This window comes from Maniola hyperantus, chromosome 20, assembly GCF_902806685.2.
Source record: "Maniola hyperantus chromosome 20, iAphHyp1.2, whole genome shotgun sequence".
Classification (NCBI taxonomy): Eukaryota; Metazoa; Arthropoda; class Insecta; order Lepidoptera; family Nymphalidae; genus Maniola; species Maniola hyperantus.
The window spans coordinates 9,405,045-9,426,702 of record NC_048555.1 but is presented as its reverse complement, the minus strand read 5'-3'; the positions used below and the strand labels follow the sequence as shown (position 1 = coordinate 9,426,702).

Here is a 21,658-nt window from a genome sequence, read left to right as displayed (position 1 = left end):
AATGTACTCTGTCTATGCTCTGTGCTACGTACCTCTACCTACTAAAAAATTAGAAAAAATGTACCTAACAAAAATCACCAGAGCAAGGAACGCGGAGGAACATAGAATATATTACAAATCAGTCTGGGGTCCTGCGGTAGACACACGTCTCTAGTATATAGTAGATAATCTATGGACACACGTGTCCAGTTATTCTTGATGGTAGTGATTACTGATTATATACTCTTTGATTATATTCTCTTTGCACTTGCAGGAGTCATATGTAAAAAGTACTCTGTGGCAGGCTGGCAGGAGCCAAAACCTTTTATTTCTGGTCGGTGGCCAAAACACAAAAGAGCAAAAGAGGCTTGTCTTGTCAGTTGTCGGACTGATAAAATCATCATAAACTGACCATAAATCCAGAAAAATAAGATTATTAGCCAAATTAATTATTTATAAACTTGGGCAAGTTAATTTTTTAACCATTTACGAATAATTACAGTGTGTCTAGACGGACAAAGTTTGTATTTATTCCTGACTATCGGCTACCTAAAAAGTAAGTTTCACCTTTTAACTTTCTTATTCATCTTGATTTTATATCTAGCTCTAATTAATAATAATAATTGCATATACTGTATATTATTTTTCGTGGCGACATGGCATGTTATCCATTTTATCTATTGATTTGTGTTAAAATTGTACCTACTCAATAATAATATAAACTAGTTAGTTAAAATAAAAAAATAAACTAACCCGGCTACCCCAGTTACTCAAAAATTGCTTGGATCTATTACATTACATTCTAATATGTTTATTATTTCTGAGAATTTTATCCAACTTCTATGGATCTGAGACATGGTCGCTAACTATAGGCCTCATAAGAAAATTCAGTCACTCAGCATTTGATGAAGAGAGCTACTCTTGGAGTTTCTCTATATGATCAAATTAGAAGTACCATAGGAGAACCAGAGTGACCGACAATCGACATAGCTCAACAGGTTGCAAAGCTGAAGTGGCAATGGGCAGGGGACATAGTTTGAAAAACAAACATAAACCGGTAGACATTGAGGTCCCATGGTGGTCATAATGATGATAGTCCTATAATATCCATAAATTTATTTTTATTTTATTTTTATTATTCATGTACCAAAAATTGTAGTTACAAAGTAATAATAAATTAAGTTACATCGGAAATGCTTATCTCTAAACAGAGATTTCTTCCAGCTTCCCATTCAAGGTTGTGAGTAAGGCGTATCAAGAAGTGGAATAGGTCTACGGTACTAGAATCTAATAAACTACATAAATATCTTATAATAAATACCCAAATCAACTTATATACAATAATTATACTTATAGAGTTTATCAAAATACAATAAATTGTATTTTGATAAACTCTATTTCATAGCGTTCATGTAATTTGTTAGAGTTTATATAAAAAAACCGGCCAAGTGCGAGTCAGGCTCGCACACTGAGGGTTCTGTACTACAGTCGTAATTTTTCGAAATTTTCCACGATAATTCAAAAACTATGATGCATAAAAATAAATAAAAATCTGTTTTAGAATGCACAGGTAAAGCCCTTTTATATGATACCCCACTTGATATAGTTATCTTACTTCGAATATTGAAAATACTAATTATTAGTTCATGACCACAATTTAATTTTTTTTGTGTGATCTAACCCTAAATTCACGGTTTTCAGATTTTTCCCCTAAAGCCAGCTATAAGACCCACCTACCTGCCAAATTTCATGATTCTAGCTCGACGGGAAGTACCCTGTAGGTTTCTTGACAGACAGACAGACAACAAAGTGATTCTATAAGGGTTATGTTTTTCCTTTTGAGGTATGGAACCCTAAAAACTGGCTAAGTGTGAGTCAGACTCGTGCACAGAGAGAGGGTTCCGTATTATAGTCGTATTTCGTATTATTTCGACATTTTGCACAATAAATCAAAAACTATTATGCATAAAAATAAATAAAAATATGTTGTAGAATGTACAGGTAAAACCCTTTCTTATTAAGATACCCCACTTAGTATAGTTATCTTACTTTAAAAATCAGAAATACTAATTATTTGTTCATAAACATTTTAATTTTTTTTGTGATATAATTACAAATTCACAGTTTCGGAATTATGCTTTTACTTGCACTGTAACCTTTTCCTTTACCTACCAAACCTTTGTTTACCTACCAAATTTCATGATTTTTCAATTTCATCATTTCAAGTACCTACTCTATAGGTTTTCTTGCCAGACAGACAAAAGTGATCCTATAAGGGTTCATTCTTTCCTTTTGAGGTACAGAAAAATATATATATTTTGTAATAATGCTGAAGAATTGAAAACTAGTTAATGTCTTTTGTGCAAGCATCTTAATAGTAATCTTTGTTGTAGCTATTCTACTCCTTTTACAACCTCTCTCACTGCCAAGGGTCACTGATAGAGAGCTCTTATAGAGATAAGTGCTTCTCTCTCTGCTTTAACTTTCTTTTCTCCTTATTGTTACAACTTTCTAGCACAAAATAAAAATAAATAATAATTATTACCATCAAATTATTTTTTATAGCCTTAACATCAAAAAAACTTGAGAACAGCTATTGTTTTGCAGTAGATTTAATTAGAAACAAATTCATATGAGATTTAATTAGGACAAAATTATAGATTTAATTAAGAAACAAAATCATAATACAAACAAACAAATTACGTTTTATACCTTACTAGCTGATGCCCCCGACTTCGTACGCGTGGATTTAGGTTTTTAAAAATCCTATGGGAACTCTTAATTTTTTATAATTCGGAATTCATATAATTTCACAAATTTTATCCCACACCAAATTTCATCAAAATCGGTTGAACGGTTGAGCTATTAAAAGCTAGCAGACAGACAGACAGACACACTTTCGCATTTATAATATTAGTATGGATTGAATGAATAAATAATTAGGTACGCTGCATATTTGTCTTGGCTGTCTCCGTATCTGGCTGTGATTGCACTAACCTATGCACTTTGACACTGTTTATAATTACTATAGCTGTACGCTAGGAGCTTGGTTTTGCTTCATATTAATTATGCATTTATTATTATTTTATTCTTATTTGGCAACTTGCGTATGCCCGCGACTTCGTCCGCATGGACTACACAAATTTCAAACCCCTATTTTACCCTCTTGGGGTTGAATTTTCACAAATCCTTTCTTAGCAAATACCTACGTCATAATAGCTATCTGCATGCGAAATTTCAGCCTGATCCGTCCAGTAGTTTGAGCAGTGCGTTGATAGATCAGTCATCAGTCAGTCAGCTTTTTCTTTTTGAAGAGTGTAGCTGTAAATATGGGAGAAATATGTATTTAGGTATGCTTCTTTGATCTTTCTGTTGGTGAAAACCGTATGAAAATCAGTGTAGTCATTAGTTTCTGAGATTAATTAGCCAGAACAGTCACAAACACAGCACGGTGGGGGACTTTGAAATCCATACTAATATTATAAATGCGAAAGTGTGTCTGTCTGTCTGTCTGTCTGCTAGCTTTTCACGGCTCAACCGTTCAACCGATTTTGATGAAATTTGGTACAGAGTTAGCTTATATACCGGGAAAGGACATTTAGCATAGAAAGCTACTTTTCATCCCGGATAATTGATGAGTTCCCACGGGATTTTTAAGAACCTAAATCCACGCGTACAAAGTCGCGGGCATCAGCTAGTTTAAAATATATTCTATTCTATTCTATTCTATGAATATATTGTGATACTAGCTGACCCGCCCCGGCTTCGCTCGGGTGGAGTATTTCGGACTGGGAGTGTCATCGTGAAGCCGTTGCTTGATACCTAAAATATCAATTCACTATCAGAAATTCTAAAATCCCCACGATTTAAGACTTTAGTACTTTGCAGCATCAGGATTGAGGAGTTAGGATCCGAAGTTCAATGATGTAGCCTATGCTTGGTACCTAAATTAATTTTACATCATCCGCAGTTACTGAAACATTATAGTTTAGGAGTGCTGTACCCTACATCATCAGGGTTGAGGAGTTGGGACTTGAGGTCTGAGAATAAAGTCGTTGCATAGTACCTACAATATGAATTCACTATGAACACTTCCTGAATCTTGATAACTCAGGCGGGCAGTAACCCTGCAGCATCAGGATTAAGGAGTTGAATCCAGAATTTTTTATGTGACCACCACGAAAACTTTTTTTGTTGATTTAAAAAAAAATTGCAAATCGGTCCAGAAACCTCGAAAAAATTGATGTAGAAAAAAGAACCACCTCCTTTTTGACAGTCGGTTAAAAACCAATGACCTTGAAATATTTACGGAACAATTTTTAAAATATTTCCTTTCTAACAAAAAAAGAATGAATGAAATCGGACTACGCGTTAATGAATTACAACTCAGTATACATTTTAACTTTCATCCCCTCTCCTACGGGAACCAAGCTGAATTTCGGGATAAAAAGTATCCTATACTTACTGAACCTACCTACTGAATGGATTCCAATGAAACTTGGTACGATTTGAGGTCATACTATGAGGAAGACCTCATAGTATGACCTCAAATCGTACCAAGTTTCATTGGAATCCATTCAGTAGTTTCAGCGTGATGCGCGGCCGTGATACAGACAGACAGACAGACAGACAGATAGACAGACAGACAGACAGACAGACAAAAATGAAAAATATTACAGTTTTGGGTTCAGTATCGATTATAGAGTGCCCTCGAAAAAAAATTTTCAAAATATCAATACTTATAATAAAACTGTAACAGGTCGAATTCTGTACATTGAAGATATTTGGAACTTCAATGTACAGAATTCGACCTGTTACAGTTTTATTATAAGTATTGATTGATTGATTATAAATATTGATATATGAAAATTGAATTTGTGCAATTTTTGATAATTATTGTATTAAAAATTCATTTAAAAAGAATTTCTTTCAAGTGTTGGTAAATACTCCGCTGGGTTTAGAACTAAACTGCAGTCTAGAACTAGAAATTTTATTGTAGGTTCTTGTTTAGGATCAACTGAAAGCTGTGGTAGCCTAGTGGTTAGGACGTCCGCCTTCCAATCTGAGGTCGGGGGTTCGATCCCGGGCACGCACCTCTAACTTTTCGGAGTTATGTGCGTTTTTAAGTAATTAAAATATCACTAGCATTAACGGTGAAGGAAAACATCGTGAGGAAACCTGCATGCCTGAGAGTTCTCCATAATGTTTTCAAAGGTGTGTGAAGTCTGCCAATCCGCACTTGGCCAGCGTGGTAGACTATGGCCAAAACCATTCTCACTCTGAGAGGATACCCGTGCTCTAGTGAGCCGGCGATGGGTTGATCATGATGATGATGAAATTATTTCTGATCAAATATTGAATTACGTTTCATAATGTGATTACAATAAACAATTTTTTAGTTAAAAAATCATTGATGGACTTTGTATTTAAACAACACGGACAAATATATTATATCTCTTTATCTAAGCACGACAAGTATTTACATAACATTTAAATATCGTTGTTTACATATTATCATCTCAAACTAATCAATGAAGTTAAAATTCTGAACTTTGTGAAAGAAATTGTAATCACAACACCGTACTTATTTTTTTTTATTTTATTTTTTATTTTGTTTATTTGAAAGTAATCAACAGCGTAAATACATAATAATTATTTAATTATGCATTAGGTAGGTAATTCCTATTATAATAATTGATGATGGATAACAAATAATAAAATAGGATTTCATCATCTCTTGAAGGTTTTTTTAAATAAATAATATTATTTTGAGCTTTCCTTAATGAAATACATTTAATTTAATACCCTTTTGTATATAATATATACATATATACCTTATTTTTATTTTCCTTTTTACGGTGCCATATGGGTTTCATAATAAAATAAGGGATCTTTATCGTACTTCCTACTAATATTATAAATGTGAAAGTGTGGATGTTTGGATGTTTGTTACTCAATCAAGCAAAAAAGACTGAACGGATTTGGATGAAATTTTGAATGAAGATAGATTATACCCTGGATTAACACATAAGCTACTTTTTATCCCCGAAAATCATAGAGTTCCCGCGGGATTTTGAAAAATGTACATCCACGCGGACGAAGTCGCGGGCATCAGCTAGTATTAAATAGTTTCGATCAGTACATCACCGCCCATATAAATGCGAAAGTGTTTTGTTAGTTTGTCCTCATACCCCCGACTTCCTGAATAGGAGGCGGACGTCCTAACTCTTAACATGCCTTAACGTCTTAACTTTTATAAGAGAAGAAAAATCTATAACTGTTTACGAAATAGGTATGAGCTATTTTTACACAAGTTGAATTTCATAGCTACTCCTAAACTACCTTCTAAATCTAATTGGAAAATCTAAAGGAATATAATATTAGCATCTAGTCATCCTAGTATGAAGTTATAAACAAAATTATCACGACTATTGTGAGATCAATGACTAAACAAGTAGGTATCTACCTATAGTCAACCAAGATAATATTGTGTAGTTTGGACTTGGTACAAACTAATGTGAGTTGATCTAGTGAGACAAATTAATGTTCACAGAAAAAAATTGTTTCTTTTCGCATGATTTTTTATATAGGATAAAAATGTTATATATAGATACCTAATTTAATTACTTCAAAATCAAAATAGATCCCTTATAATAATATACCAAATCTACTAGATGATGCCCAGAATTCTTTGTGTGGATTTTAGAAATCCCGTGGGAACTCTGATTTGCGGGGATAAAAAGTAGTTATACCATCGGACCTACCGGACATACCGTCTCCAGGATGCAAGCTATATCTCTGTAACTTTTATCAAAATCGGTTAAACAGATGCATCATGAAATGGCAGAGCAGGTAGATCTCTCACATAAATCTGTTTCGTTTTAACTCAATCTTAAGTCTGAGTAAAGTCAAAGTGCGCTCTATAGATCTCACGCTAAGTTCGGGATGCAATCTATCCTCCGTACCAAGTGTTTCAAGCGTAACAGATAGACACACTTTCGCATTTATAATATTAGTTTGGGTTTATTTAGAACTTAAAGTTTCTTGTATTGTTCCACTAAAAGAACATCGTCATTCAACCACTGATCAACGCATCGCCGGCCCACTACTGAGAACGGGTCATCTCTCAGAATGAGAAGGGGTGAGCAGAGGGCATAGTCTGCCACGTCGGCCCAGTGTGGATTCGCAAACTTCACACACCTCTGAGAACATTATGGAGAACCCGCAGGTTTCCTAACGATGATTTCCTTCAATGCTTATAGGTACGTTACCTGTAATACAGGTAGGTACTCGTACTCTAAAAAGTAAGAGGTGCGTGCCCGGGATCGAGCCCCCGAGGCCGACGTCTTAACAAACGTAAGGAACAATTTATTTATTAGTAACGAACGTATTTGTGACACGAAGAAGACGTGTTTACTTCATTGCAGTCGAGGTATCGCCGTGCGCGAAGAAAATGTTCTGATAACGTCTATTTTCTTTTCGATCAAGTGAAATTGCACAGTGATTGTTGGTGGTATTTAGGCCTTTTAGTTGCTAGCCTGTATAATTTTATTGGAAAGGTGACACGATTTATCTCTACAAATTATTATTATATCGCCTTGAACTATTACTTTTATTGTTTACTTTATGTACGTGAATTACCTAAGATAAACGTTATTGTTGTTGCAATTTGGAAGCAGTAAAATTATTTTTATTTTTCTATATTGAATTGATACGGTTGACATATTGATTTTGTAAGTGCATTTTCAATTTTACAAACGATTCTGAAGTCATAAATTATGAATTTTCTATTCAAATCACTACATTATTTAAATGTATTATACCTATATATACTTCTCGACTCTAGTATCATAAGGTCGGATGTGTACTTCCGACCAAACTCACTTTTTTACATAAAGGTAATGAGCATTTCGGGCTCTTTCTGCCAAGCTGACTCCAGTATTTCTATCTCTTTTCGTTGCAAAGATAAATACATGCATAATGTCGTATCTGAACACTTTCTAAAAATTTGGAGAACCATAATTATATTTTTTGACTTGCGTATGTATGCACCAAAGCAATGGAGAAAAATGATAGATGTATTTTGAGTTCGACCATTATGCTACGAAATAAGTTTATTTGTAATACTAGCTGGTACTGCAGGTACGCACTTCTGCTTCTAAAATATGTAATAATTTTGTTAGGTAAAATCACAACAGATGTTATGCTTCGAATTTTTTGTATTAATATTTGGACTGTGAATCATTTAAGACTTTTTGCCTTGTAATATAAATAATTTTGCAATAAAATTCATGGAAGTAAGTTGAAATAAAGCTTTTTGTTTGTGACTACATTAAAGTTGATGTGATTAATAGGTAAGAGATCCATCCTATTTCACCAAAATTTTGGACTAAACTGCGGGAAAAAAGTAAAGAGCCAGAATAAAGCTTAAGACATTTTGAAAATGTAGACTAGAAAATCTTTTAGGACCACGAAAATCACACCATGGAAATCTAAAAATATATTATAATAATACCCCACTAAGCAAAAAACCGTGCATTTATGGTGTTTTTTATGAATCATAGTTCAAATCATCAGTTCAAAAATTTATTGCCCTAGTTTTTAAGGTAGCCTTAAAAAATTAGAGTACCTAATCAATTTTTTCCTTCTTTACCCATCTTATAATCGACCTAATTTGATATTAATCGAGAGCAGAAATTATAAGGCACCTACAATATGTGATGATCGTGATTCTAACAAAACATACCTAATTGTAGGAAGCTTTAGATTATGTTAATTTAAATATAAATGTAGTATAAATTAATTTATTAATTAAACAACTAATAAAAGTGAAAGTAAAAAAAATAAAAAAACTTAACTAAAACACGAAAGAAACAGTTTAAAAAAGTATCTGTTAAAAAGAACAGTCGAAACAAAGCAATGGAATTTTCAAGAAAGCAGAAAGTATTTTTTTAATTACAAAAGTGGCAATGCCGGATTTGACTAACAGTAATTCCTTATACCTGCGTAGTTTCTGCACCTTAAAAACGATTCATGATGCTACCAGCAGTGTTGCTACTTTAATGTGGTCTGAAAACATCAGCTGCAGCGGAAGGAATAAATCAGTATCTTGTCTTATTTCATTAATCTACTAGAGAAGAAACAAAGTATTCTCGAAATTGTTGAAGAATTGACTTTGTGGTCTGATAATTGTGTCGGTCATAATCGGAGCATGATAATCGTTATGGCTTACTTATGATTATTATAAGGATTACCACACTAAAAGGTGATAAATCACAAGCTTTATGCTAAAATGCAACATGTACCTACGTGGAGTAAGATGTAATCCATGCACAAATAGAAAAAAAGGGAACAGCTGAAAACAATGCAGATTACTAAACTAAGAGATTGGTCACAGTTTACAAGAACATGCGAAGGAAACAAAACTTTTTGATAAGTTTGATTTGGCACTACAACTTATTTTTAAAGACCACATCCCTTTACAAAGGTGATATATCAGGACCGGTGATATATCAGGACAGAACGGCGGGGATTTTCAGATTTCGGAATATATTACCTGGCTACAACTAACGCAATAATGCTGGGTGTTATTATTTTATAAAAACTACTTTAAAGAAGACTTTTTTGTATTTCATTAGTATGTTATAGGTACATATAAACTTAAAATTCTTCCCCGCTTTCGCCCAATATACGACATAATGAGAAACCATTATCCACTGTAAAATATAACCAACTTTTGCAGTAGGTACCTGCTGACCTCCATTCTTACTTTACGTACCTAAACATTATAAGGAAAATCAGGCTATGTTGGCATGTTTTAGATTTCTATATTGATGTAACCGTCATGTATGCAATTCCACAAAAAATGTTTGACCCACTGTAGGTTTCTAATTACTTTGTAATTTTTTTTCAATTTTTGGCCGTTGTTTTTAATTAATGGGCTTTATTTGTAAATTTGTAAATTTTATTTTCATTCATTCAGAAGTCACAAGGTTTACACGGATGCAATGGTCAGACTATCGGGCGAATGCAATTATTATGTTTCAGATCTAACTAATCAGTTTCAGAAAAATCAGATAGGTACATTGTTGCTATCTCACAAAACTCCTAAATGATTTTTGTGAGATAACTACTGTGATCTTTTGTCCGAATATTACTTATGTATAATCAGTTAAGACGTATTATGGAATATTAAGTAATAGATCCGACTTTTATTTCAAATTTGTAATAGTAAAAATTGCAGCCATAAAGTCGGTTTACAACTTATGCACACAATTTTTTAGCACAGTTACGAATATTACCAGCATAAAGTCGCATATCGTCCATTTTGAAGAAATTGTGAGTTTATATTTTATTTATTAATGATAAAGTATTTCTAGTAATGGTTAATGATAGGTACAGTTAAGTGTTAAATATTACAAAAACAATTGAAATTGTATCTCTAGTAGTTTAGAAATTATGACCCGATTTCCCTAGCATTTTTGATTTGGCTCTCCTGAAAAGTAGCAAAAATCCACATCCGACCTTATGATACTAGAGTCGAGACTTATATTTCCAATTTATACCTAATTCTGTATACCCTTGTACCTAGTACATTCCCTTGTTATGTATTCAGTATTACTATTTGATTTGATTATATTTCCATTTTGTAAGTAGGTACTTACTCAAATATTTACGTATGTTTTAACTTCTAAAGGTCCTTTAATTATTTTAAACTTAGACTCATCTTAGACTACAATAATATTTGTAAATGGTCCAATGGGCCATAATCAATTTAAATTAATTTATTTTCTATGATTCATACAGTACAATAGTATGTATATTATTAAAGCGAAACTGTGTCTGTCTGTCTGCTAGTTTGTCTGTTACATTTTCATGACCATCAACTTAGATTTAGTACGAGATAGCTTGCATCCAGGGACGGAAGTAGGACGGCCCGAGTAAATCAGCGCATTAACCGAATGACTGAAATGGCGCCCCTTGCGACAACTTCGCAACAAAATGTATTAAAAATTAGCTTAAATTGTGTAATCACACAGACCGGATGTATTTTTTTTAAAGTACAAACATCCAGAAGGTACCTACAGTAGTGAAATATTCAGTAGGTACCTTGAGCATAATATAATATGGCACCTTTATAATATTACTAGCTTATCCCCTTTGTCCGCGTGGACTACATACATTTCAAACATATTTTACCCCTTTAGGGATTGAATTTTGAAAAATACTTAGTGGATGTCAACAAATTTCAGCCCGTTCCGTCCAGTAAGTAGTCTGAGCTGTGCGTTGATAGATCAGTCAGTCATTCAGCCAGTCTTATATATTGTTGATTTTAATAATAATAATATTATGTAGCTAGAAATAAGGTCACGAAGTCTAGGTGTGAGAAGTTTCCAGACAAAACTTAGTCAAAGATAAATCAGTCTGGTCAATTAAGGAAATTAGGTTCGATATTATCACAGAATAATTAACCTATCACATGTTGTCGGCCATTGGATTTTAATTATATTAATTAGGAACTACGAGTAACTACTCACTGTTATATCATCCCACAATTAACTAATGTTTACCAACTAAAAGCGCTTAGTTTCGATATAATATTAATTCTTAATGCAAAATAGTGCTACTTGTAAAACTAACTTTATATGCTAAATAATTTTAAATACATATCAAAAATTTCGAGACCGTGGCCGAATGGTCAAGGCATCGGGCGCGAACCCAGAAGATGCAGGTTCGATTCCTGCCGGTCACGCAATTTTTGATATGTATTTAAAATTATTTAGTAATTTCTTTGAAGTGTAGGTAAACACTAAAAAATTATAAAAAATATGACTTAATATAAATTTTAAAATAGGGTCACCATATAGGGTGATCTATCAACGCACAGCTTAAACCACTGTACGGATCGGGCTGAAATTTGGTATGCAGTTAACTAAACTTGGCTTATGGCTCCTATGGACGCGATACCGCCAATTGTCGATTGACGATGTGGTTTTAGTTTCAGGAATGGAACTGGTGTCGCTAGTCAAGGAGCTGCTGCAAAGCGTGGCAGAGCGCGCGGCGAGCTACCGGTTCGGTCAGTCAGCGCTCCGGTACATGGACCGTGCGCTTTGGATCGTCGAGAAGAGCGCGCGATGGGCTGTGCCGCCACCGCGTAAGTGTTGTTGCCGTGACCTCACTACTGACAGATAATGGAACTGGTGTCACTAGTCAAGGAGGTATTGCAAAGCGCACTGCGCGCCAGAGCGCGCGGCGAGCTACCGGTTCGGTCAGTCAGCGCTCCAGTACATGGACCGTGCGCTTTGGATCGTCGAAAAGAGCGCGCGATGGGCTGTGCCGCCACCGCGTAAGTGTTGTTGCCGTGACCTCACTACTGACAAATAATGGAACTGGTGTCACTAGTCAAGGAGGTATTGCAAAGCGCACAGCGCGGCAGAGCGCGCGGCGAGCTACCGGTTCGGTCAGTCAGCGCTCCGGTACATGGACCGTGCGCTTTGGATCGTCGAAAAGAGCGCGCGATGGGCTGTGCCGCCACCGCGTAAGTGTTGTTGCCGTGACCTCACTACTGACAGATAAAATGGAACTGGTGTCACTAGTCAAGAAGGTGCTGCAAAGCGCGGAGGAGCGCGCGGCGAGCTACTGGCTCGGGCAGTCAGCGCTCCGGTACATGGACCGTGCGCTTTGGATCGTCGAGAAGAGCGCGCGATGGGCTGTGCCGCCACCGCGTAAGTGTTGTTGCCGTGACCTCACTACTGACAGATAAAATGGAACTGGTGTCACTAGTCAAGAAGGTGCTGCAAAGCGCGGAGGAGCGCGCGGCGAGCTACTGGCTCGGGCAGTCAGCGCTCCGGTACATGGACCGTGCGCTTTGGACCGTCGAGACGAGCGCGCGATGTGCCGCCAACGCGTATGTGTTGTAGCCGTGATCTCACTACTGACAGACAGTAGTGAGGCTGACATCCTCCGGCTGATATAATTTCTAAATTTCTGGTCTGGTCTGGTGGGAGGCCTCGGCCGTGGCTAGTTACCACCACCGGCAAAGCCGTGCTGCCAAGCGATTTAGCGTTCCGGTACGATGCCGTGTAGAAACCAAAGGTGTATGGGTTTAATAAAAACTGCCATACTCCTTCCAGGTTAGCCCGCTCCCACCTTAGACTGCATCGTCACTTACCATCAGGTAAGATTGCAGTCAAGGGCTAACTTGTATCTGAATAAAAATAAATAAATAAAAAAGACAATGGAACTGGTGTCACTAGTCAAGGAGGTATTGCAAAGCGCACTGCGCGGCGTGCTACCTGCTCAGCCATTCAGCGCTCCGGTACGTGGACCGCGCGCTTTGGATCGTCGAGAAGAGAGCGCGCTGGGCTGTGCCGCCACCGTTCACGTATATCTTTATGGCGGAATAACTAGCAACGGATGGAACCAGCTTAGCTATCTGTAACTCTCAATAAGTTACTTAGCAAAATCATTAGGTAGATATTTGTTAAAAATTGTATGGTCTTGTTTAATATTTTTTTACAGATAATTTTTATCTATGAATATAATTATGCCAGCCAACAGGGACTTGCCGGCCGAGAGGAGACCGGAATACCCACGAAAACCCAGCGGCGCTCCTGCGCGTCGCCTGGCGACTGGGTCACGGGAACACCGAAGCAATCAACCCCGACGCAGCCAGCGACGTGGCTGTATAGCTACAAACAGTCGCCTACATGGACGACGCCCTAACAATTTCCATTGCTTATTCCAGTGGATCAAGACGAGCGGCCTCAGCCGGAACTAATACGACCGCTGCCATGGGTGTTCTTCCTCGCTCTCCTCATAGTGCTGCGGGTCACACGAGAGTCCGTATCGCTGATCAACCTTGCGCTGGGCAAACCTCCACTCAGACCAGCTGATGTTGTGAGTATTGAAATAACAAGCAAACAAATAAAACCGTATAATATCAATCGCGCCCTTATATAATACTAGATGATGCGTGGGTTTAATTTTTTTTAATCCCAAGGGAACTCTTTGATTTTCAGGGATAAAAAATAGCCCATTTTCCATAGGGGATGCAAACTATCTCTGTATAAAACAGAATGATACCCTTCGTCCACGTAGATTTAGGGTTTTTAAAAATCCTGTGAAACTCTTTGATTATATTTTATCTGGGACAAAAAGTGACCTATCTCCAACTCCAGGATGCAAGCTATCTCTGTAAGTCGAAATCGGTTAAACGGATGGACCGTGAAAATCAGACAGACAGCATTTACAATATTAGTATAGATTAGTAGTGATTGCCCGCGACTTCGTCCACGTACGATTTCTAATTTCCCATAAGATAAAGATCTCGGTGTATCACCAAAATACCAAAAACTGTGTACCAGCTATGGAGTATCGTAAGAGTTTACCTGATTTAATCCTTCAGGGGAAGTCTTTACATAGCTCTATACATAAATGGGGTCGTTTTACCGACAGGTAACATACCTACAAGGCAAGCGCCGCTACCTCCGCACACTAAAGTACCAAGGCAACAGATTGATGCGAGCGCGCACTGAACAAGTCACTAGAGAGTCATGGTACAGCCATCTGCAGTCGATGTTCGAGTTCACCATGTGTTTCCGGCGACAGCATTATGGGAACAATAACACACAGCTTATTAATGGAGATGAGGTGTTGGTAAGTACTAAAGTACTAGAGCAACAGAATGATGCGAGCGCGCTCTGAACAAGTCACTAGAGAGTCATGGTACAGCCATCTGCAGTCGATGTTCGAATTCACCATGTGCTTCAGACGGGAAACAATAATTCGCAGTTTATTAACGGAGACAAGGTGTTGGTAAGTAACTGATGAGTTAAATATTAGGGCAACAGAATTATGCAAGAACCAAACCAGTCACTAGTCATAGTACAGCCATCTGCAGTCGATGTTCGACTTCATCGGCCCTTCAGCACAAAATATTATGGCTTATGGGTGTAGTAAGCTGTAAGAATGCTCTAGAGATTATAAGTTTATATTCTTTACTATTATTTCAAGGTAGTGAAACGCAACAAAAAGATACGTCCAGAAGCTAGCACCGTTGCATCTACTAGTGAAACAAGCATGGAGCGCCTTATAGAGAAGATGATGGTTGACGTTGAAGTAGACTCTGATGAGTCCTCTAGCTACACTGTAAGTAGTAAAAACAATAGGTGCTTACCTAGTGCCTACTAGTCAAATAGCAACTTTTTATCAAATGTCAATACGTTTGCTTAGTATTGGGAGCTTGTATGAAATACATGTATCAATGTATCTACACACAGTCGCACACGCATACACGACACATTGCATGCTAATTTTGTACTTGTTTGTAGTTACGTTTGTTAAAAATATTTACTTTTACAGTACGACAAGGCTCTTTTGGCACTTTAATGACATTGACAGGGGGGCGTAGTTCTAGAAGAAAAGCTGCCAGCAAAAACTGAATGAGAAACTGGGAAAGCCGCCTCTGTTTCCAAATCGAGAAAGAGTAATAAAAACCGTTTATAGGCCATGGACTTCCAACTTATCATGTTTACCTCCTCAAATACTATATTTATCTAGTGCTAAATACTCGTATAGCAGACTATAAGATGCAGACACATTGATGCTGTATATATTATCAAGATATATTGTGATGTTTTGTATATGGAATGGCTCTAATATTGAACAAAAACAGTGAATTTCAGATTTTTTACTTGGCAACACCACATATAAGGGTAAAGCGTGACACTTCACAAGATGGCGGCGTTAGTTCCAATTATCGCCACGCGCTAAAAGAGCCTTGTGTCGCACTGTAACATTGAATTTTCATTTCCTTATTGAATCATCTTTTTTTACAGCTAACAAACATAACGAGTGGTCGTAGCGATAGATCAGACTATAACACCGATTCGGAACAAGAGACGGTTTCCAATACAAAAAGCCAAGTAAAACATAATCAAGATAGTAAAACCGTAAAACAAACTCCAGACAATACATCTCTAACAGCTTCTAGTACAAAAACACCAGTAAAACAAAGTCTAGATAATAAAACCGTTAAAGGAACTGAAGACAATAATTCTCTAACCGTTTCTAATACAAAAACATCAGAAAAACAAAGTCTAGATAATAAAACCCAAAAAGAAACTCAAGACAATACTTCTCTGACTGTTTCTAATATTAAAACACCAGAAAAACTAGATAATAAAACTGAAAGAGAAACTCAAGACAATACTATTCTGACCGCTTCTAGTACGAAAACACCAGAAAAAGAAAGTGAAGATAGTGAAGCCGTAAAAGAAACTCAAGATAGTGAAACCGTAAAAGAAACTGAACACAACAATTCTCTGGTCGTTTCTAATACAAGAACACCAGTAACACAAAGTCCCGAAAGTAAAACTGTTGAAGAAACTCAAGACAATACTTCTCTGACCACTACTAATACAAACACATCAGTAAAAGAACGTCTAGATAGTGAAACTGTAAAAGAAACTGAAGACAATAATTCTCTGATCGCTTCTAATACAATAACGCCAGTAAAACAAAGTCACGATAGTAAAACCGTTAAAGAAACTCAGGACAACACTTCTCTGATCACTTCTAGTACTAAAACTCCAGTAAAAGAAATTCAAGATAATACTTCTTTAGCCGCTTCCAGTACAAAAACACCAGTAAAAAACAGTCAAGACGATAAAACAGTAAAACAAGCCCAAGACATTTCCGCAAAAGTAAAGAATATAGCAACATCTAAATCAAAGAAGAGTAACACAGGCAAATCAATCGTCCTTGACGATTCAAATGATTCAATGGCGAGGCTAGAAGGAGATAGCGTTATTAATCAAGAAAGAGGTAGTGATACCAAAGAAGCTACAATGGATTTCATACAAAATGAGATTGGCTCTCATAGGAGCCGAGATGGATATAGACAACATAAAATTGGTATGTATAATTTACATAATATTATCTAAATATATAAAAAGGAAAAGGTGACTGACTGACTGACTGATTGATCTATCAACGCACAGCTCAATCTACTGGACGGATCGTGCTGAAATTTGGCATGCAGATAGGTACTATGACGTAGGCATCCGCTAAGAGAGGATTTTTGCAAATTTAACCCCTAAGGGGTGAAATAAGGGTTTGAAATTTGTGTAGTCCACGCGCATGAAGTCGCGAGTATAAGCTAGTTATATAAAAAAAAATTATAATAGGTCATCGACAATCATGCTTTAAAAAAACCATGTTCAGGTCTAGGTTAGAACGCGCTTGCCTAAAAGATGTTATGTCTGTCTATCCGTCTGTTACCATTTCACCGCCGTTAACAGTAATTTAATAACGATTCTGACAAAGTTATAATCCATACCTACTTAATATTATAAATGCGAAAGTGTGTCTGTTTGTCTGTCTGCTAGCTTTTCACGGTCCATCTGCTTAACCGATTTTGATGAAATTTGGTACAGTAACAACTTGTATCGCAGGGGAGCTCATAAGCCACTTTTATCCCGGAAAATTAGAGTTCCCACAGGATTTTCAAAAGACCTTAAATTCACACTGACGAATATCCCACTGGATTCTTAAAAAACCGAAACTTACGCGTGGTCGGGAATATATAAAAGGAAGAGGTAATCTGACTGACTAACTGACTGATTTATCAACGCACAGCTCAAACTACTGGACGTATCGGGCTGACATTTTGGAAAGTATTTTTGAAAATTCAACCCCTAAGAGGGTGAATTAGGGGTTTGAAATTTGTGTAGACCACGCGGACGAAGTCGCGAGCATAAGCTAGTATGAAATGAAAATCTTTCAGCCATCCTTTTAATATTTATTTTATTTTAGCAAATGGACAATTGATGATGGACCTTACAGCAACAGAAAGGTATGTATTTATTTTCTTCTTAGATTTTTCTTTATTTAACCAAAGGAATAAAAGCATGTGATAGTCTAGTGGTTTTTTTTTTTTTTTTTTTTTTTAATAGATATAGCGAGCAAGCGAGCAGGCGGGTCACCTGATGTTAAGTGATTACCGCCGCCCATGAACATTTGCAGCACCAGAGGAGCCGCCGATGCGTTGCCGGCCTTTTAGGAATTTGTTGGTCCGCCCCTTGAATAACCCCATGTTATAATCTAGTGGGAACACCGCCGATGGGAGTGGAGATGGTTAGGACGTCCGCCTCCTAATCGGAGGTCGGGGGTTTTATCCCGGGCACGCACCTCTAACTTTTCGGAGTTATGTGCGTTTTAAGTAGTTAAATATCACTTGCTTTGACGGTGAAGGAAAACATCCCGACCCGCCGGTCTATAGTGGAAGGCTTCGGCCGTGGTTATGATTTGATGATTTGCTAACTCCGTGTCTACACTGTATGATAGCTACCGAGCACATTTGACATTTATTTTTAATCCATTGTAGGTTTTCTTCGAAAAAATATTTTCATATCACTCAGTGAATCAGCAATGTAGAACTAACCAATGTCAAATGAGCTCTGTGGCTATCATCCAGTGTTAGACACTGATTAGCGAATTACCCGCAGGTTAGGTCACTTCCATCTTAGACATTATCACTTACCACCAAGTGAGATCGCAGTCAAGAGCTAACTTAAGGGCTAAGTTATATGTATAGCTTTTGAAAATGGTAGCCAGTTCTTACTTTTTTAATGCCAAAAAAATTATTTTCAGATAAAATGTGCAATGGACAATATTATGGAGGAAAATAATTATTATTGGGGTATCATTTTATATTAATACCTAATTAAATTTTATATCTTCGATATTAAATTAGTGTTTAGGTTTTTATAACATTTTTTATTAATTTTTATTTATACATTTTCTAATTTAAGTGAAGGTACATATAAGTTTAATACATTTTACATTTAGGTGCATGACAATACATTAAAAATAAATGACTATGTGTGAATGTGAATATTAGTTCTGAAGTAAATCTAAGATCTGAAATGTTATTATTAGAAATCAAAGTATCTTGCAAACCAATGTGTAATGAGACTTTTAAGGCTGAAACATTTTCTAAGCATATTTACGACTTAGTTTCCAAAGTTATATCAAAGTGTGTCAAAAATAGCCAACTGCCCATTCAGACATTAAAAGTTTAAAGGTTAAAAATAAGTAAAATTAATTTTAATTCGGAATTTACCCATACTCACCTTGGTCTACCCAACTCTGGCTGGATAATGTTAGGTTGGACAAAGTTTATGCTGTTAGAGCTATTGTGTCGTTTTCGGGTTGGAAGAAATGCATGGCTCCATTGCATAGTGGGGTACTCTTTCCTCACCCCGCTTCCATTATCAAGAGCAAGCTTAGGACTTAGGGCACTCCGACTCAGATGGGTTAGGTTAGAACCACGAAGGGGATGGCGGGGTCTGTAAGACCCGCCATCCCCTTCTTTGATATTTCTTTTTAAACCACCCAGAAAAAAGACCTTCCTTTTCCGACGGAAGAGACCGCTCACTATATTGGGGGGTATCTAATTAATTAATCTAACATTACCCAGTAAGCATTGGATACACCTAGGTGAGTCAGTAAATGAGTGGGTAAACCCCGAATTTAAACTTATTTTCATTATTATTTGGATATTACCCAAAAACCTTGGGTAATACTAAGTAAACCCGGGTAAACCTAAGTTCATTCGAACTTCCAACCTTACCCGTAACATATACACATAAATAAATATTTTGTTTTTTTTTGTTTTTATAATATAAATGCAATTAAAGAACCTTATCAACAAATGTATGCTTGGCAGCTAGTAGTAACAACTAAGTTCCTAATGCTCTTTAGATATAGTATATAAGTGAATGAGTGTTATTTTATTTTATATTAGTAGTATTTATTGTTTAAAATGTAATTTGCTTGTCTTCGTATTGTTCCAAACATTTATTACACTTTAAGAACTATAGAGACCTATTTCGAAATTTTATTGGAATTAAATAGACCTATTACCAATGTTTTGATCATAAAACGAAGTTGGATGCCCATCTTCATAGACTCTTTCCTTAAACAGTCATATTGTGGTAGAAAAGGACAAACTTACACTTAAAAAAATAAAATTAATAAACAATAATAATTGTTCTACTTTTGCCAAAAACTTCCTTTCTTAGATAGGTCTCTTTAATTAATTTTAAAGTTGTGAATTATTATAAAAACTGTTTTTTATACTAACTTGATGCTAATTTTAATATTTTTTTCGTAATTTTAAGGGGTTAGTGCCTTATCAAAAATATGTTATTTGACTTTAGTAATTAAGGAAATAAAATAAAATTTTGTAATTAAGGAAATAATTTAGTAATTAATTTCGTTACTGTTTGAAAAAGAATACAAAATTTATTTATGAATAGAGTTAAGGTGGCATTCAACGCAAAATTAGCCACAATTGTTACCTTAACCATGAATCATAATATTTCCAAAGTTTTGGCTGTGTACAGTGTATGTAACAAATGAACAAGACTGACGAGAAAACTATTGAAACTGTTCCTAATCATGCTTTTTCTCGAATTAATATTATATTATAATAATATTTTATACCTAACTTATTATGTAAAGCCTTTTATTAATATTTTATAACTGGTTAATTTACCATGGTAAATATATTTATATGAATAACTCTAGTGTTGTTTTATTTAACATCATAGAAATTGAATAGAAATAATAGTAGATTGTACAACAAGGGCATAAAATGGGTTTTATGTATGACCGAGTTATACTCTTTGTTTTTCACTTCGATTCATCATCATCATGATCAACCCATCACCGGCTCACTACAGAGCGCGGGTCTCCTCTCAGAGTGAGAAGGGTTTTGGCCATAGTCTACCACGCTGGCCATGTGCGGATTGGTAGACTTCACACACCTTTGAGAACATTATGGGGAACTCTCAGGCATGCAGGTTTCCTCACTTCGATTGTGAGGAAAGTGCATGTAAAGTGAAATCCAAGCAATTTTGTAATGAGGTCTCCCGACCTATACAACCTCATCATATCATCACTTACCAACAGGTGCGATTGCAGTTAAGCGCTAACTTGTGTCTGAATAAATAAATAAGGAGTGGAGGAGTCACACTAGTAAATAGCCATAAGTTAATTAGGTACGTAAGCAAAACTTACAGGTGTAATCGCGACCATAGATAAATTAATGAAAAAATTATGACGTTTTGCGTTTCATAGTACTTAGAAATTCTTTGCATTAATCTGATTGATCCATCAGCTAAACACAATATCTCCGCTTTGGTGGATACCGGATTTTAAAGTTGCCTTAACTTTAATAATATGTTTAACTGAAACTAACTTTATAATAATATACGATACCAAATTCCATCTGCTTGATAAGTATAGATTTTATTTATTTCCAAACTAGCTGACCTGCCCCGGCTTCGCTCGGGTGGAGTTTAGAAAATTGAGGGGGAGGTTGAATTAAATTTTTCCGTCACCGTACTTCAAGGAATATTATAAAAAAAGAATTAGCGAATTCGGTTCAGCTGTTCTCGAGAGTTGCGATGAGTAACACATTTAAGTGATTCATTTTTAAACTATGATAAAAAGTTAGTAAATAAAAAAAATTCAAAAGCTGTTTCCGCCCGGGATCGAACCGGGGACCTTGTGCGTGTGAAGCACACGTGATAACCGCTACACTACGGAAACTTGATAGTGAACGACGAAATTTAGAAACGGAATTTAAATCATCGACAAAAATAAAAAG

General features: G+C 36.1%; 1 protein-coding gene and 1 non-coding gene across 8 annotated transcripts; one reads left to right on the top strand and one right to left on the bottom strand.

The window, feature by feature from the left end:
- Positions 1-268: 268 nt before the first annotated feature.
- LOC117991810 (dentin sialophosphoprotein-like) lies at positions 269-20,571 on the top strand. Of its 7 annotated transcripts, XM_069505582.1 has the most exons (9): positions 11,522-11,608; positions 11,777-11,899; positions 11,978-12,133; positions 13,727-13,878; positions 14,437-14,637; positions 14,995-15,129; positions 15,819-16,896; positions 17,797-17,904; positions 18,115-18,598. In XM_069505582.1, the coding sequence occupies exons 3-8, from the start codon at positions 11,986-11,988 to the stop codon at positions 17,895-17,897; spliced, it is 1,815 nt and encodes a 604-aa protein (XP_069361683.1). In that variant the 5' UTR covers positions 11,522-11,608; positions 11,777-11,899; positions 11,978-11,985; the 3' UTR covers positions 17,898-17,904; positions 18,115-18,598. The 7 variants fall into 7 exon arrangements, with proteins under 7 accessions (XP_069361681.1, XP_069361684.1, XP_069361679.1 ...); XM_069505580.1 differs by lacking the exons at positions 11,522-11,608; positions 11,777-11,899 and adding an exon at positions 269-535 and having other exon boundaries at positions 18,115-18,597; XM_069505583.1 differs by lacking the exons at positions 11,522-11,608; positions 11,777-11,899; positions 18,115-18,598 and adding exons at positions 7,217-7,241; positions 18,634-20,571 and having other exon boundaries at positions 17,797-17,836.
- Positions 20,572-21,527: 956 nt separating this feature from the next.
- TRNAV-CAC (transfer RNA valine (anticodon CAC)) lies at positions 21,528-21,600 on the bottom strand. The gene has a single exon. It is a non-coding gene; the product is annotated as a tRNA-Val (tRNA).
- Positions 21,601-21,658: the final 58 nt, after the last annotated feature.